This window comes from Pseudophryne corroboree, chromosome 6, assembly GCF_028390025.1.
Source record: "Pseudophryne corroboree isolate aPseCor3 chromosome 6, aPseCor3.hap2, whole genome shotgun sequence".
Taxonomy (NCBI): Eukaryota; Metazoa; Chordata; class Amphibia; order Anura; family Myobatrachidae; genus Pseudophryne; species Pseudophryne corroboree.
Window position 1 is genome coordinate 195144602 of NC_086449.1, and position 15961 is coordinate 195160562.

At 47.2% G+C, this 15961-nt stretch overlaps 1 protein-coding gene across 2 annotated transcripts in view; it reads right to left on the reverse strand.

The window, feature by feature from the left end:
* The window catches only part of SMAD6 (SMAD family member 6), a 101459-nt gene that overhangs the window by 25540 nt on the left and 59958 nt on the right, over positions 1-15961 (reverse strand). The window contains exon 3 of one of the 2 annotated variants that reach the window (XM_063925565.1): positions 14851-14919. The exons of the other annotated variant lie outside the window; for it this stretch is intronic. Coding sequence (XP_063781635.1) covers positions 14851-14919 — 69 coding nt within the window. The remainder of the gene's footprint in view (positions 1-14850; positions 14920-15961) is intronic. 2 annotated transcript variants of the gene reach the window in all.

Consider the following 15961-nt stretch of genomic DNA (forward strand, 5'->3'; position numbering starts at 1 on the left):
TCCCACCAAAGAACATGTGTGTAAAGCGCTGCTTCAAGGACAATAAAAATGCACCACAAAACTCATGCAGCCGCGTGTATGAGGTAAAATGACGCTGGTGAGCGGTGCGGCTAAGCCCCGCCCCTTCCCGGCGCGCTTCAGCCCGCTAAATTTGAAAATTGAAAATCCCGGCGGGGGTTGAAAAACGGTGGCCTTCTGCCGGCTTCCCAGACCTCAGTAACTGCTGCCCAGGGCGCCCCCACCCAGCGCCCTGCACGTGCCGTTGGTGAAGTGTGTGGGAGCATGGAGCGCAGCGCTACCGCTGCGCTGTACCTCGTCACTGAAGTCTTCTGCCTACTGCATACTCACCCGGCTTCTTTCTTCTGGCTTCTGTGAGGGGGGTGACGGCGCGGCTCCGGGAACAAGCAGCTAGGCGCACCAAGTTATCGAACCCTCTGGAGCTAATGGTGTCCAGTAGACTAAGAAGCAGAGCCCTTAAACTAAGTAGAAGTAGGTCCGACTTCTCTCCCCTCAGTCCCTCGCTGCAGGGAGCCTGTAGCCAGCAGGTCTCCCTGAAAATAAAAAACGTAACAAAAAGTATTTTCTAGAGAAACTCAGGAGAGCTTACCTAGTGAGTGTCCAGTAAGTCCTGGGCACAAAGTCTAACTGAGGTCTGGAGGAGGGGCATAGAGGGAGGAGCCAGTTCACACCCAGTTAAAGTCTTTTCAGTGTTCCCAAGCTCCTGCGGATCCCGTCTATACCCCATGGTCCTTTTGGAGTCCCCAGCATCCTCTAGGACGTAAGAGAAATAAAAAATGAAAATCATGTGCCCAGCTTTCTGTATAAAACATTGTACAACATGGGATGTAAGCTATATACCCATGGCTGCACCTGGAGTCTAAATAGCCAGAAAAGCAGCGCCAGCTCAACCGACAGGCTCCGTGCTGTTGCTGGCAACTCAGATTGGTAATGCAATCCAGTGTACTTTGGTCTAAAATTAAAAAAAAACAAGGAATGAATGAAAAGAAGCTATTGCTCCTATAGTGCACCTGTCTTCCTGTGATATGGGAGGAGGACAGTGTCACTAGGCCAAAAGTACTAGAGCATTCCCGAGACTCATTGTAGGCAGTGTATGCGCCTTAAGGGCCCCATACACTAATGCGACATGTCGGACCCTTATGTCGCAGGCGATCACCCCAGCAGCCTTCCGGGCGGCAGGATCGCATAAGATACATCGTATGCGGTCCTTTTGCTTATGATGTACCTTGTGCAATCCCAGCCATGCCTGCGGGGTCAGACATGTCGCTAGTGCAGCACAGTCAATCTAGGGGATCCGATCCGATCCTCACGGGACCACGCATCAGATCAGATCGGATGTAAAACACATCCGAAATGCCCGATTTAATCCGATATATCGTCCCACATGGCCAAAATCGGATGAAATCGGGCATTATCGTTCTAGTGTATGGGGCCCTTTAGTCTGCACAACGCATAGTGTAAAACGCAGTCTGTACATACACAGCACCAACACTCCACTGTGTAAGCAGAAAGAAAAAAAAAAGGGAGGAGGAGGAGGCTAGACATCAGATTCTGTGAGAAATCCCAGCACAAAAATGCAGGACCCATGGAGACTTTAAAAAAACTCAGTCACCACTTTATTAGGTCTAGAACTGGATAGGTTCCCCCTTTTGCCTAAATTATTTATGGACTACACAAGATGCTGAAACCATTCTTTAGAGATTACCATTCATATTGGCAGATTAACGTTGCACAGTTACTGCAGATTTGTCGGCTACACAGCTCCCATCCCACCACATCCCAAGGGTACTCTTTCATTGAACTTCTGTCCATGGAACCATTTTCAGGTGATGTATTTGTGACATGAAGCTTTGTCCTGCTGGGATTGTCATCAGATAAAATATGGATAGATTGTCGCCATAAAGGGATGCCAGCAACAAGGGTTCAGTATGGTATGCCGGCGGTCGGGCTCCCGGCGACCAGCATACCGGGGCCGGGAGCCCGACCGCGTGGCAAGCGCAAATGAGCCCCTTGCGGGCTCGTCATGCTACGGGCACGGTGGCGCGCCACGCTATTTTATTCTCCCTCCAGGGGGGTCGTGGACCCCCACAAGGGAGAATAAGTGTCGTTATGCCGGCTGTCGGGATTCCGGCGCCGGTATACTGTGCGCCGGGATCCCGTCAGTCGGCATACTGAAGACCACCCCAGCAACAATGCTCAGTAAATATTAACAGACCTAATGGGTGCCACACCATTGCGCCAGCCTGTAGCACTGACAAGGCAAAATTATCCATGGATGTTTACAGCAGATTCTGACTGATACCCCTTTTCCACTAGCTCAAAAAACACGGGTTTTTGCACGGGGGCGCGCATTTACCCGTGTTTTTTTGCTAGTGGAAACGGCTCCCTCTGAAAAAACCCGGGTCAAGTGATCCGGGAATCCTACCCAGGTAGCTACCTGGGTAGGACACGGGAATGACCCGGGTAAGGTGTAGTGTAAACGGGTTACCTGTGTCAGCCGACATGGGACCAGTTTACAGCATGTGAAGATCCCATACCTCCCTGACCGCAGGGTCTCACGGGCGGTCGGGAGGGGATAGCGCATGCTATCAGCACTGCTGTCTCTCCTGCTATGCAGACAGCAGCGCTGGCCGAGAAAGCGTGTGCCGGAGGCTGGGGGCAGCCCAGCAGTTTACAGAATGCTGGGCTTGCCTCCAGAGAGACGGTGGGCAGCATGGAATTGGGGGCGTGGCCTAACGGGACAGAGGCCATGCCCCGGGGTTCCCGATCTGCCGGTTTTCCTGGCGCTTGGAGATGACGACATCTGCAGTAGACACTGTACACGGGTGCAGTGTAAACGGCGTCTATACAGGATTATTCCCAGGTCGGCGCCGTAGTGGAAAAGAGGTCCGTCTCGGGTCTGACCTGGCTTGGAACAGTGTTCCAAATCCCGGGTCAGACCAGATACTTCTAGTGGAAAAGGGGTATTATTACACTGTATCATGACAAAGCAGAAATCAGATTGGTCAGAACTGGTGGAGGTTTAATTTTTCTCTCCAAGGGAAAATTATCTAAAATACACGTCGTCATGTTGCCCATAGCAACAAATCAGATTTGAACTAGCATTCTGTTGCATTCATAAAATAGACAGAATCAGATTGGCTGCTATGGACACCACCACCAATCGTCTGTTTTAGACCGCAAGTCTACCCCCCCAGGTTATGGTCTTCTGCTGCTGTTGTCCACCAGTTCAAGGTTAGACATGTGTAATAAGGGATGCTCTTTTGCATACTGCTGTTGTAATGTGTTGTTACTTTGGTTAAAATCGCTTTCCAATTAGCTTGTATCAGAATGTTAATTAGAATGGTCAAAGGAAAATAGTCAATTATATTATTTTATTTTTTTGCCCACAGAACTACCACTCACTAGATTTTTTTCTTTATTCTCTGAGATTTTATTTTGTGAAAACTCCAGGAGATCAGCTGTTTGAGATACGGAGACCACCTAACAAAATCAGTCCACAATCAATGTCCCTTAAACCTTTATTCCTCAGCCTGGAGTTTGGCCTGTAAAACCAAACATCTTGTCCAGGTCTGCGTGCTTTTATGCATTGATTTGCTGCTACATGATGGATTGTTAATACAAACATCTCATCAGCCAGACACACAGACTACATGGCCAATAGTATGTGGACGCCCCTTCTGATCGGAGTGATTGGGGATTTCAGCACCACCTATTGGTAACAGGTGGATAAAATCAAACGTGCAGCCACGCAAACTACACAGTCAAACATCTGAAATAGAATTGGACATAATGAAGAGCTCAGTGTAACTGTCATGGCTCTATCAAAAGGAGGAAGTCCTTTTCAACAAGTCCATTTATCAAATGTCTGGGTTGCTAGATCGGCCACGGACAACTAGAAATGCCATTTTTATTAGTTGAAAAATATATCTAGGAGAAACAAAAGGTCAACCACAAAGTGGTAGATCACAGAACAGGACCACCAAGTGAAAATAGAAAGAAAAAAAATAACCTACTGCTCCTGGAAGCAACATTCATCATGGATTTGGTGTCCATGACAGAGAAGCTCACAAAAACCTCAGATCACCAAGCACAATGTCAAATGTCAGCTGGAGTGGCATAAATCACAGCGCTATTGGACTCTGGAGCAGTGGAAACATTCTGTGGAACGACAAAACAAAACAAGATTCACCATCTAGCAGTCTGACGTATGAATATGACCCCCAGGATTCATACGGTCAACTGATGGAGGAATAATGGTCTAGGCACCTTAGTTCCAACTTATAACACATTTCTAGAGAAATGTGCTTCTATCTTTGAGAGAGTCCATTAAACACAATGGCCGCGATGTGCCATCCCAGAACAGAACATTATGAGCAGCAACATAATATTTTAAACACCCCATAGTGGTACATAGGAAAAGTAGCGATGCTGAGGGTATCTTTTATGGCAGATATATACACCAATCATTGAGGTGATGTTCTGTGGCACATCGTCCTCAACTGAATTGGTGCCTTACTGGAAACAGTTTGGAGAAGGCTTTATCCTGTTTCAGCATGACAATGCCTTCACTAACACAGAAATGTCCTTTAAAAAAAAAAAAAAAAAATGGTTTACAGGATTTGGCATGAAAGACCGCACAGAGCCTCAACATCCACATTTAGGATGAATTTGAGGATCACTATGCCACAAATAGCATTAACACCTGTACGGAAAGCCTATTCCAAATTTTAAAGCCAGTAAAGAAAAAAAAAAAAAAGTACCCTAATTAGTAGAACCAACTACAGAAACTTTTTTTTTTCTCAAAAAAGCCCATATTTGTTTGTCCATTCGGACAGGGCAGAGCTGCGGACTCGTCCCCAGTTCTCTCCCTAAGGTGGTGTCAGTGTTTCACCTGAACCAGCTTATTGTGGTGCCTTGCACCTACTAGGGACTTGGAGGACTCCAAGTTGCTAGATGTTGTCAGGGCCCTGAAAATATAGGTTCCAGGACGGCTGGAGTCAGGAAAACTGACTTGCTGTTATCCTGTATGCACCCAACAAACTGGGTGCTCGTGCTTTTAAGCAGACTATTGCTAGTTGGATGTATAATACAATTCAGCTTGCACATTCTGTGGCAGGCCTGCCACAGCCAAAATATGTAAATGCCCATTCCACAAGGAAGGTGGGCTCATCTTGGGCGGCTGCCCGAGGGGTCTCGGCTTTACAACTTTGCCGAGCGGTTATTTAGTCAGGGGCAAACACGTTTGTAAAATCCTACAAATTTGATACCCTGGCTAAGGAGGACCTGGAGTTCTCTCATTCGGTGCTGCAGAGTCATCCGCACTCTCCCGCCCGTTTGGGAGCTTTGGTATAATCCCCATGGTCCTTTCAGGAACCCCAGCATCCACTAGGACGATAGAGAAAATAAGAATTTACTTACCGATAATTCTATTTCTCGTAGTCCGTAGTGGATGCTGGGCGCCCATCCCAAGTGCGGATTATCTGCAATACTTGTACATAGTTACAAAAATCGGGTTATTATTGTTGTGAGCCATCTTTTCAGAGGCTCCGCTGTTATCATACTGTTAACTGGGTTTAGATCACAAGTTGTACGGTGTGATTGGTGTGGCTGGTATGAGTCTTACCCGGGATTCAAAATTCCTCCCTTATTGTGTACGCTCGTCCGGGCACAGTACCTAACTGGCTTGGAGGAGGGTCATAGGGGGAGGAGCCAGTGCACACCACCTGATCGGAAAGCTTTACTTTTGTGCCCTGTCTCCTGCGGAGCCGCTATTCTATTATAAGAAACTATTATAAGAAACTTCAGCTCAGAGAACAGTAAGACTGGAATAGGTTACTTTAAGTATAAGCGGCCAAATGGGAATTGGTGAATATTTAAATAAATTCTGTTGCAAATAAATCACACGGCAGCAACATATCCAGGGTAAAAAAAACAAAAAAACAAAAATGAAGATGACATGCCTTTTCAAACTCTGTCTTTCAAGACCATAGCTATAAGGTCATGAGACAATATGAAATACCAGAAACAGTATCCACAGCTATAATAGGAGACAACATGGAATATGAAATTATAATTTCTGAAAAGTTGGAAGTCAAAGACCATTGTCTCTTTATAAACCTTTATGAAACAATGTAACAGGTTTTTAACCACAAGACTCATTATACAACATCAGCCATAAATATGAAAACCACTTACAGGTTAAGTGAACAACACTGATTATCTTGCAACTCTGTCACGGGGTGGGATATATTAGGCAGAAAGTGAACACTCCATTCTTGATGTTGATTTGGTGGAAGCAGGAAAAATGGGCAAGCATAAGAATGTGAGTGACTTTGATAAAAGGCCAAATAGTGATGGCTGGACAACCGGATCACACTGGGGTGTTCCCAGTATGCCGTGGTTATAACCTACCAAAAGTGGTCAAAGGAAGGACAAACAGTGAACCGTCAGCAGATCATGAGCTCATTAATGGACATACAGATGTGTCCTCATACATCATTGCTGCAGTCGCACCAAACAGCACCTCTGCTTGAGGTAAAAAGGTATCAGAAGTTGCACACAATGTCACAGCTCCATGTTGACCTCTGACCACCACCAAAAGTGCGTACAATGGGCATGTGAGCTTTAAAAATGGACCATGCAGCCATACAGGAAGGTTGTCTGATCTGATGTATCACGTTTTCTTCTACAACACATGGACAGCCTGGTGCGTGTGCACTGTTTCCTAGGGAAGAGATTGCACTAGGATGCACTATAGGATGTAGGCAATCCGCTGGAGGCAGTATGATGCTCTAGGCAATGTTCTGCTGGTAAATCTTCATTCATATCTATGTTACTTTGACATGGATCACTTACAGTACCTAAACATTTTTGCAGATCAGGTACACCCCATAATGGCAATGGTATTCCATGATGCCAGTGGCCCTGAGCAGGATAAACTGTAGTTCGGGAATACTTTGAGAAACATGACAAAGATAAAAGGTGTTGACTTGGCCTCAAAATTCCCTAGACCTCAATCTGTGGGATATGCTGGAAAAACAAGTTATACCGCTTTCAGGGGGTAATTCCAAGTTGATCGCAGCAGGAAATTTTTTAGCAGTTGGGCAAAACCATGTGCACGGCAGGGGGGGGGGGGGGGGGTTTGGGGCAGATATAACATGTGCAGAGAGATAGATTTGGGTGTGGTGAGATCAATCTGCAATCTTAAATGCAGTGTAAAAATAAAGCAGCCAGTATTTACCCTGCACAGAAACAAAATAACCCACCCAAATCTAACTCTCACTGCAAATGTTATATCTGCCCCCCCCCCCCCCCCCCCCCCCCCCCCCCCCCTGCAGTGCACATGGTTATGCCCAACTGCTAAAAAATTTCCTGCTGCGATCAACTTGGAATTACCCCCTCAGATCGCAAATGCTCGGTCATACCCGGGATTTGGAAAGTGGTCCTTCCTGGGAGCGACCCGGCATTGGACCCTGAGAACTAGCTTCCCGACCTGGCAATATGCCGAGTTGGACTGCCAGCAAGGAAATGCGGCAGCATCGCGGGTGGGTGCGGAGGCGGCGCTGTGAGATGAGATCATCTCCGCGCCGCCTCTCCCTATGTTGTGAAGGTACCGGGTCGCATCACCCCGGCTAACCTGTTCACACTGCACCTGACCCGAGAGACTTCTCCTCGGTCCACCGACCAAGAAGAGTGTGTTGTTCCAACACCGCGCCCCAACCTAGTCCGTCGTCAGGAGGACCCAGTTGGATATCCAGAAGGGACAGCCCCTGCTCAATCGTTGGTCCTGGAGCCACCAGCTCAGTGACAGGCGGACCTCCGGAGACAGGGAGATCATATGAGATCTGATCCGGTGAGGCATGCTATCCCACTTGGTCAGAATTAACTTCTGTAGAGGGCGAGAATGGAATTGAGCATACTCCACCATGTCGAAAGCCGACACCATGAGACCTAGCACTTGCACTGCCAAATGTATCGACACTTGCGGACGAGATAGGAAGCATCGAATCCTGTCCTGAAGCTTCAGGACTTTCTCCTGAGACAAGAACAACCGCTGGTTGTGAGTGTCCAATAACGCTCCCAGGTGTACCATGCTCCGAACAGGAACTAGGGAGGATTTCTTCCAGTTGATTAGCCACCCGTGGGCTTTCATGAACCGGACAGTCAGATCTAGACGACACAGGAGAAGTTCTGGGGAATTTGCCAAGATCAACAAATCGTCCAAGTACGGTAGGATCCTGACCCCTTGACGGCGGAGTGTAGCCGTCATGACCGCCATTACTGTGGTGAAAACTAGGGGAGCCGTTGTCAAATCAAAGGGTAACGCCCGAAATTGGTAATGCAGGTTGCCCACCGCAAACCACAGGTACTGCTGATGAGACACTGCAATAGGAATATGCAGGTAGGCATCCTGTATGTCCAAGGAGACCATATAGTCCCCAGGCTCCAAGGCCAGAACAATAGAGCGCAGAGTTTCCATACGAAACTTGTAGACCCGCACATACTTGTTCAAGGGACTTCAGATTGAGAATGGGCCGTGAGGACCCGTTCGGTTTCGGGACTAGAAACAGAGGTAAATAGTACCCATTGCCTCTCTGAGCCAGAGGCACCTGTACTACCACTCCTGTGGTCAGGAGGGAATGTACCACCGAATGCAGAGTGTTTGCCTTTGCCGTGTCCAGAGGAACATCTGTCAGGCAAAATTGATGAGGGGGGACGATTCTTCAAGGGTACGGTGTAACCTCGAGTGATGACTTCCCTTACCCAGGCATCGGAAGTGGTCATTAACCATTCCTGGTCAAAACCTAGAAGTCGGCCCCCCACCCCCTGGGATCCCCCAGAGGGAGGCCCGCCCCGTCATGCAGCAGGCTTGTCAGTTTTGGAAGCAGGCTGACGGGCATCCCAGGCCCGCTTCGGTCTGGGCTTGGCAGCTGTGGAAGCACGAGCTTGCTGTGGGTACGCCTGACCTTTTGCTTTACCTGGAGGACGAAAGGGCCAAGGGAAAGTAATTTTAGCCTTCTGCGTAGAAGGAGCCGTACTAGGTAGGCAAGCTGTTTTAGCAGTAGCCAGATCAGCCACAATCTTATTGAGGTCTTCTCCAAAGAGAATGTCTCCCTTGAAAGGAAGCACCTCCAGGGTTTTCTTGGAATCCATATCCACCGACCAGGATCTCAACCAAAGGATACGCCTGGCCAAGATGGACGTAGTAGCAGCCTTGGCCGCCAGCACCCCGGCATCGGAGGCCGCCTCCTTAAAGTACAGAGAAGCTGTGGCAATATATGAGAGACATTGTCGAGCATGCTCAGACGCGTTGGAAGGCAGCTCCGCCTCTAGCTCCTGAGCCCACGCCTCAACAGCGCATGTTGCTGCAATGGTTGGCCTATGCACAGCCCCCGTTAGGGTGTAAATCACTTTCAAACAACCCTCCACATGTCTATCCGTCGGTTCCTTCAGAGAGGTGACGGTAGTTACTGGCAGAGCAGAGGAAACTACCATGCGTGCCACATGAGAATCTACAGGTGGAGGAGTTTCCCAATTTTTACATAGCTCCGTAGGGAGAGGATAGCGAGCCAACAGTCTCTTATACGGTGTGAATTTCGTTCCGGGATTTTCCCAGGATTCCTGATGTATGTCAGCCAGGTGTTGAGAATGAGGTAAAACTTGTTTAACCACCTTCTTACGTTTAAATCTGTCCGGATTTTTAGAGAGACAGCCGCAAGGCTCAGGTTCATCAGAGACCTGAAGAATGAGCCCGATGGCCTCAATCAAATCAGGGACATCCACCATTGACTTCCCTTCCCCATCAGAAGCATCGGAGTCCGTGTCTGTGGGGTCAGTATATGCACAATCCTCCTCAGAGGATGTGTCCGGAAGAGCAGTAGATTGTGAGGAAGTAGCGGCCCGTTTAGAAGACGTCTTAGTCTTAGGTGGGCGAGAGTGAGATTTAGATTTAGTCAGTGACCGGTTCAAGTGCTGTAACTGAGTTGAGATTTGATCCGCCCATGGCGAATTAACTGCAGGGACCATAAACTGCTGCATTGGCACAGGTGGTCCCACAGGGGTGTCTGTTTAGTTACGTATTTAACAGCGTGGAAAAGGTAGCCCCAGGTGGGTCATTTGTTAACCCCGGTGCTACAGACACACTGGGGGTTAAGGAACCCCCTGAACCTGAACTCTCTGCTGCCATATTTTCCTCCAAAATGTCTGCAACATCAACACCACGCAATGTGGGAGAAGCCCCAGCTCCGTTGCCTCGTGTAGTGGACATAATAAATAAGCACAATATAGGGCAACCTGGTACAATCTTAGCAGAGATATACCTATCAAGAACTCCCAGTGCAGTGTGACTTTCCTGTCAGAGATTAGATAGATAGAGATAGATAGATAGATAGATAGATAGATAGATAGATACACACACACACACACATACATACATATATACTATAAATCACAAAGAAAAATACACAGCAAGTATATCTTGTGAAATACCTGTATCAGTTCATAAACCTGACACACTTCGCCCTCTCAGGTTACAGAATATAGGAGTAGCACACGGATTGAAATACCCGATATGGCAGCCACATGCACACACACACATATATATATAGTCACAAGCAACCATGCAGAAATTATACACCATAAAACTGCACTGGACTAGCAATACAAAGTAATACTCAGTATAGCTATATATGTAAACAATAGATATAACAAAACACAGTAGGTACTGGATGTATATCACAGGGTGTTTGTACCACGCAACCCTGAATGTATGCACTCTTTCTTAACTAACACTGTCCCTTGACAGGTAGAATACTTAAGTGTCCTGTAAAATGCACAGCGCTGGCGCGCAGGCGGCTTTACAGAGGAGGATTTGCCCTAGCAGTCCCAGGAACAGCACAGCTCCGTTGTGATGGCCGCTGACGGAGTGAGGGAGAGATATGCAGCTCCAGGGCGGGAACATTTACCCAAATGGCGCCCAGGGGCTGGGGGAGGGGCTACAGGTTAGGCCTTATCCCCCTGCTGGCTTCCCCACCGGGCGTTGCGGGCTTGTTAAAATGGGATTTTATAAGCGCAAAAACCCCCACCTGTGCCCTGTGACTAGTGGAGCGGCTGCCCTTTACAGTGTCCATGCCAGCGCACGCGGCCCGCCTCCTACGGCGCGCCGGATCGCGGTAACAGCGGGCCAAAGAGACCCCTTACCTCCCCTTGTACCTACGGCCACGCAATCCCAGAGGTCAGCGGCGAGTGTGTGTGACTAACAGAAGGACACCGGAGCCTCCGCTGTAGTTACCCGGCAACCAGGGCTCGGGAGTATACAGCGCCGCTGGGGGAGTGATGGAGCTGCAGCAAACGATGTCTATTTGACATACATAAAAGCTGCAGCCCTTGAAGTCTTCAAAAGTTCTTATTTTCTTCTGAAATAAGCTATAATATGGGCTGCAATGGCAGCCCTCCTGTTGATTGCCTGCTTACTGCATGGCACCAACTTACAAACTGAGTTCCTGTGCATGGAGGCAGGGTTATAGAGGAGGCGGCGCTGTGCATCTTGGGAACAGTCAAAGCTTTGAGCCTGTTGGTGCCTCGGATCAAGATCCTACTCTACAGCCCGATGTTAATCCTTGTGGAGCCCAGTGTACCCCGCAGCAGAAATCATATTAAAAGCCAATAATCTTTGGATTGTTACTGTTGGAAAGCAGCAAAACATGGTTGAGCAAGGTTTCTAATACAGATCAATGTTTCACAGTATTAATATGGTAAGCAGGAGTCAATTATGCTCTTCATTAACATAATTAAAAAAAACAAAAATAAAAATAAAATAAAAAAACACAACACTTTTTCCAATCCTGGTTTTCAGATTTGTGTATGCGCAGGATCTGTACTGCGCATGTACTGTTTTGTCCACAGTGCCCCCCAAAGCTGCAAGCCTGAGTGACTGCGGCCACTTGGGGGAGAGAAAGTGTCGGCAACAGCCAACAATACAGAAAACTTGGGGTGGTCAGGCTGCAATTTCTAGGTGTGCCGAAGCCAGTGCGATCGGATGCTGTCCCTTCAGACACAGCAGTGGATCACAGTATCCGGCAGGAGGCATCTTTTTATACAAGACATTTTAGTACAGCCGTTGCACACAGACACAGCAGCTGTGCTAATGCATCCATCTCTGAATCAGGCCCAGAGAGGAGGCTTCCTGCACTGGCCAGTGACTTGACTTCACAGGATCTCAATACTATTCCAAGTAGTACAGTGTAGTGATGACCATTACATTTTCATAGCACTGAAGGTGTTAAGCACCTTACTCGTACATAAAGTGGATGGTAGGGTACTTTCCACTCTGGCAGACAGAATGAGCACCACTTGTGGAAGTACAGGGAGGTACGGCGTCTGCTTATTAATTGCCACCAACCTGATCCTGCCCTGTCTCTACTTAAACATTAATTCTTCCTCCCACTCCTCTAATGACTTCAGACTGTCTGGACCTGTCCCCCATAAAGAATAGGGATAGGCGCAGGCATTTCTGTCTGACTGCATAAAAAGTTCTATTAAACGCCATGACTTCCTGTGGTAGAGAACGGGGGAGGGAGGCGTTGTCAATTCTCTATTTAATAATTGCATCAATAATCTACTCATCATTAGGAACAATCCAAAATACAAACAAGTTTGGGTCTGTTTTGTGTTCCTGCTAAAGTCTGCTTGGTGGACTACACAATCAGTTCAAACTTACAGTGCAACATTTACATCAGTAAAAGATACACGAGTTTATCAAACTCAAAGATGCCCCATGAGAACATTTTATTAATTGGGAAAGCCTTTTTCTCCAGCCAGCCAGCAAGCAAGCCTTTTCAAGGACACAGCATGAAGCCTTTCACAGGGCCCTTGCTAACTACACTTTCTCAGTTGCAGAAAATAGAAATGCAGCAAGTAAGCAAATAGAGGAGGCCTTATTTGAGCATCATTTTTAAGTCATATGGCACGAGATGCATGGCGCAACTTAGATGCCCCCTCACCATGGGTAGCGGATGTCAAAAATTTATTTCCGTGTTTATATCACGCCCCCACTTATTTGGTATAAAGTCGCACAGAGGCTCAATCAGGTGCGGCCGCAAAGTGGCTATTGTATGCACACTGGCCGAGGTTTTCTTACCGCGCATGTATAAGAGCTGCAATGCACATGCGCAGCGACTGAATTGCTATAGCGGTTGCAACAAGGAATTAGTTGCAGAGTGAGTGATAGGAAGACAGCGTTTGGGGTGGTAACGGAGTGCTCGGCCAAATGTAGGTGTGTCATGGCCATTCAGACAGCGTTTTCTGGGCGTGCAGAAATTAGCAGTTGCGATCTTACTTGCTACTGGAGCGCAATCGGTGTCCAGGGAGATCAGTTCAGCCTGCGTTTCCTCAGAGGAACTCAGACTCTATGACATGTTTCGATTTGTGACGATGGTACCGATGTATCAGCGTTGTTAGACGGAAATGATGCAACAGCAGTGGGCGTCCCTATGCTTAGGTTAGCTTCTGCCCATATAATCGCAATTATGTATGGAAAAAGATAGCAACGGCAGCAGAAAGAACAACCGCACCTGAGTGAGCCCAATGCTGCCTGGTGAAACTCATGTCTCACCTCACTTGTACTGGCACTCAGCCTTTTGCCTATTTCTTAGGTTCGCATTCTGCGATGTACGCAGTTGCTCATTACAAAGTCAATAGCAGTGGTGTTTAGGGAACTCGTGCACTGTACTATTGTCATAGTTGTGGTGCATTCAGTACAAAACTGTGTGGAGGATGCATGGCACAGTTGTCACATTTTCGCCGGCGTGCCAAATAGCACAGTTTGGCACGCTGCGTAAAATATGATTTGAGGATAGATTAGGAGGACACAAGCTTTTAAAGCGTTTGTTTTTTTTATCCACTAAACCGAACTGTAATTGAAGGAAACAAATGCTTAAAATAGAATAAAAGTGCAGCAAGGTGCAGAGACAAAGGGGAAACACAATGCACTATACAGTCCATGCAATGGTAAGAATGATGATGCCAACTTGTTGGCCGACAGCGGAGGACAACCACTTGCAGTGAGATCAACAAGGTTATATACAATGACAAACTTTTTTTGTGGTTTTTACACCTACTCTTGTGAATCCTACACATACCCTTCCCATCTACCCCAGATTTTCCAGAGATAACTGGTGAATGATTTCCTTCTAAGTGATGCCCCTTCAATCAGAACTTACCAGTGGCAGCAGCATGCGTAGCTTAAGCAGTGTTATTGGGGGTGAAGGGGGGGTGTTAGGGAAGAACGAGAATGAGGATATGCACCTTCCTGTGTAGCTATACCACAACCCGTTCTTGTGCTGTGCATCTTATTCACCAGCGGTATTTAACATACATCCATCGCACAGCTGTGGAACTACACATTCCAACATGCCCTGCCATACTTTTGCTAGGACGGCATGATGAACTGGGTAATAATGCTGGGAAAACTACTAGACATATGAGTACACATCCCCCTAAAGATACGGTTGCCTAAACTTACTTATACATAATTATGGACATACAGCAAGAACTTTAGTTAAGATGGGAATAAAATGTACAAGGTAGAGATGCTTGTGATACAGTACTCTGCAAAGAGGCATCAAAGATAAACCAAAACCAAGTAGTCCTTCTCTCATTTCCCATAGAATGGGAAAGGGTGGTGTCTTTACCCTGCTGTAACATTAGAATGACCACATACAGTGACAAAAGCAGGACAGGATGCTCATTCATACGTAGAATAAAGCCACTATACATAAAGGAATAAACAGAACACATGTACAGCAAATACTGAAGAGAATGTAAACATACCTGAGACATCACCAGCAGTGATACACAGTGAGCTTGAGGCATCCATTTCAGTGTATGAATCCGAGAGATCTAGAAACCCAACCAGAACGTATATATCACTACAGAGGATCACAACATTGTTTGAGGATTGCACACTAAATTCTATACATATACACACACACACACACACACACATGCAAATTATAGAGTAGACAATGCCTTGGTGCAATCTCTATTGCGAGCACATATTATGCAGCTAATCGTCCTGATTTGGCGGTTATTGGTAGATCAGGCTGATAGTAGCATAGTGTGTAACCACAACCACCCAGATATTAGGGATCTGTCAGACATGCCGAATCGTCAGTCATCTCCAACAGATCAGATAATTTGACAGTTGCAGTTGGCCACATTGGGCAGTGTACGTGCTGCCCCTGTCCAAGCGACAGACATTTATCCTGTTCCTTCCAGGGTTGGAATGGGAAAATATCTCCTCCCCAGGGGAAGAATCCAAATATCATGTGGCCATCACGGAGATATCTCACAGCATATAGCACCACTGGGCGGGATGCAGCAAGCATCGCATTTTGCTTGTGATGTATCCCGCCACTCTCTGCATGCATATCGGCATTTACTAACACTATATGTATGAAGAAAATAACAAAGGACAGCTCTTGCGGTAAGAGCGGTCCTTTGCGATGATAGGGCTTCCGGGTTTAGGACCTGAAGTCCGATCTGCGCATGCGTCAAGTGACGCCCACACCGCAAGGGGTGCAGGGAGGTATCCAGTTGGATGCCTCTCAGAAGGGGCTGTGCGATTCAAGCCCATAGGTTTCTATAGGACAAAGCTATTTGAATATAGCGTTGCCCACTGCATCCAAGCAACAGAATCTATCATATTTCGGAGCTTAGTGCATATGCGGTACGCGACCAAACCTCCAGAAACTGCATTTTCGCTCGCTAGCAGCTTTTAGCAGCATTGCACACACTAGGCCGCCGCCCTCTGGGAGTGTATCTTAGCTTAGCAGAATTGCGAACGAAAGATTAGCAGAATTGCTACTAAAAAATGTCATGCCGTTTCTGAGTAGCTCCAGACCTACTCCTATCTTGCGATGAATGCAGTCTGTTTAGTTCC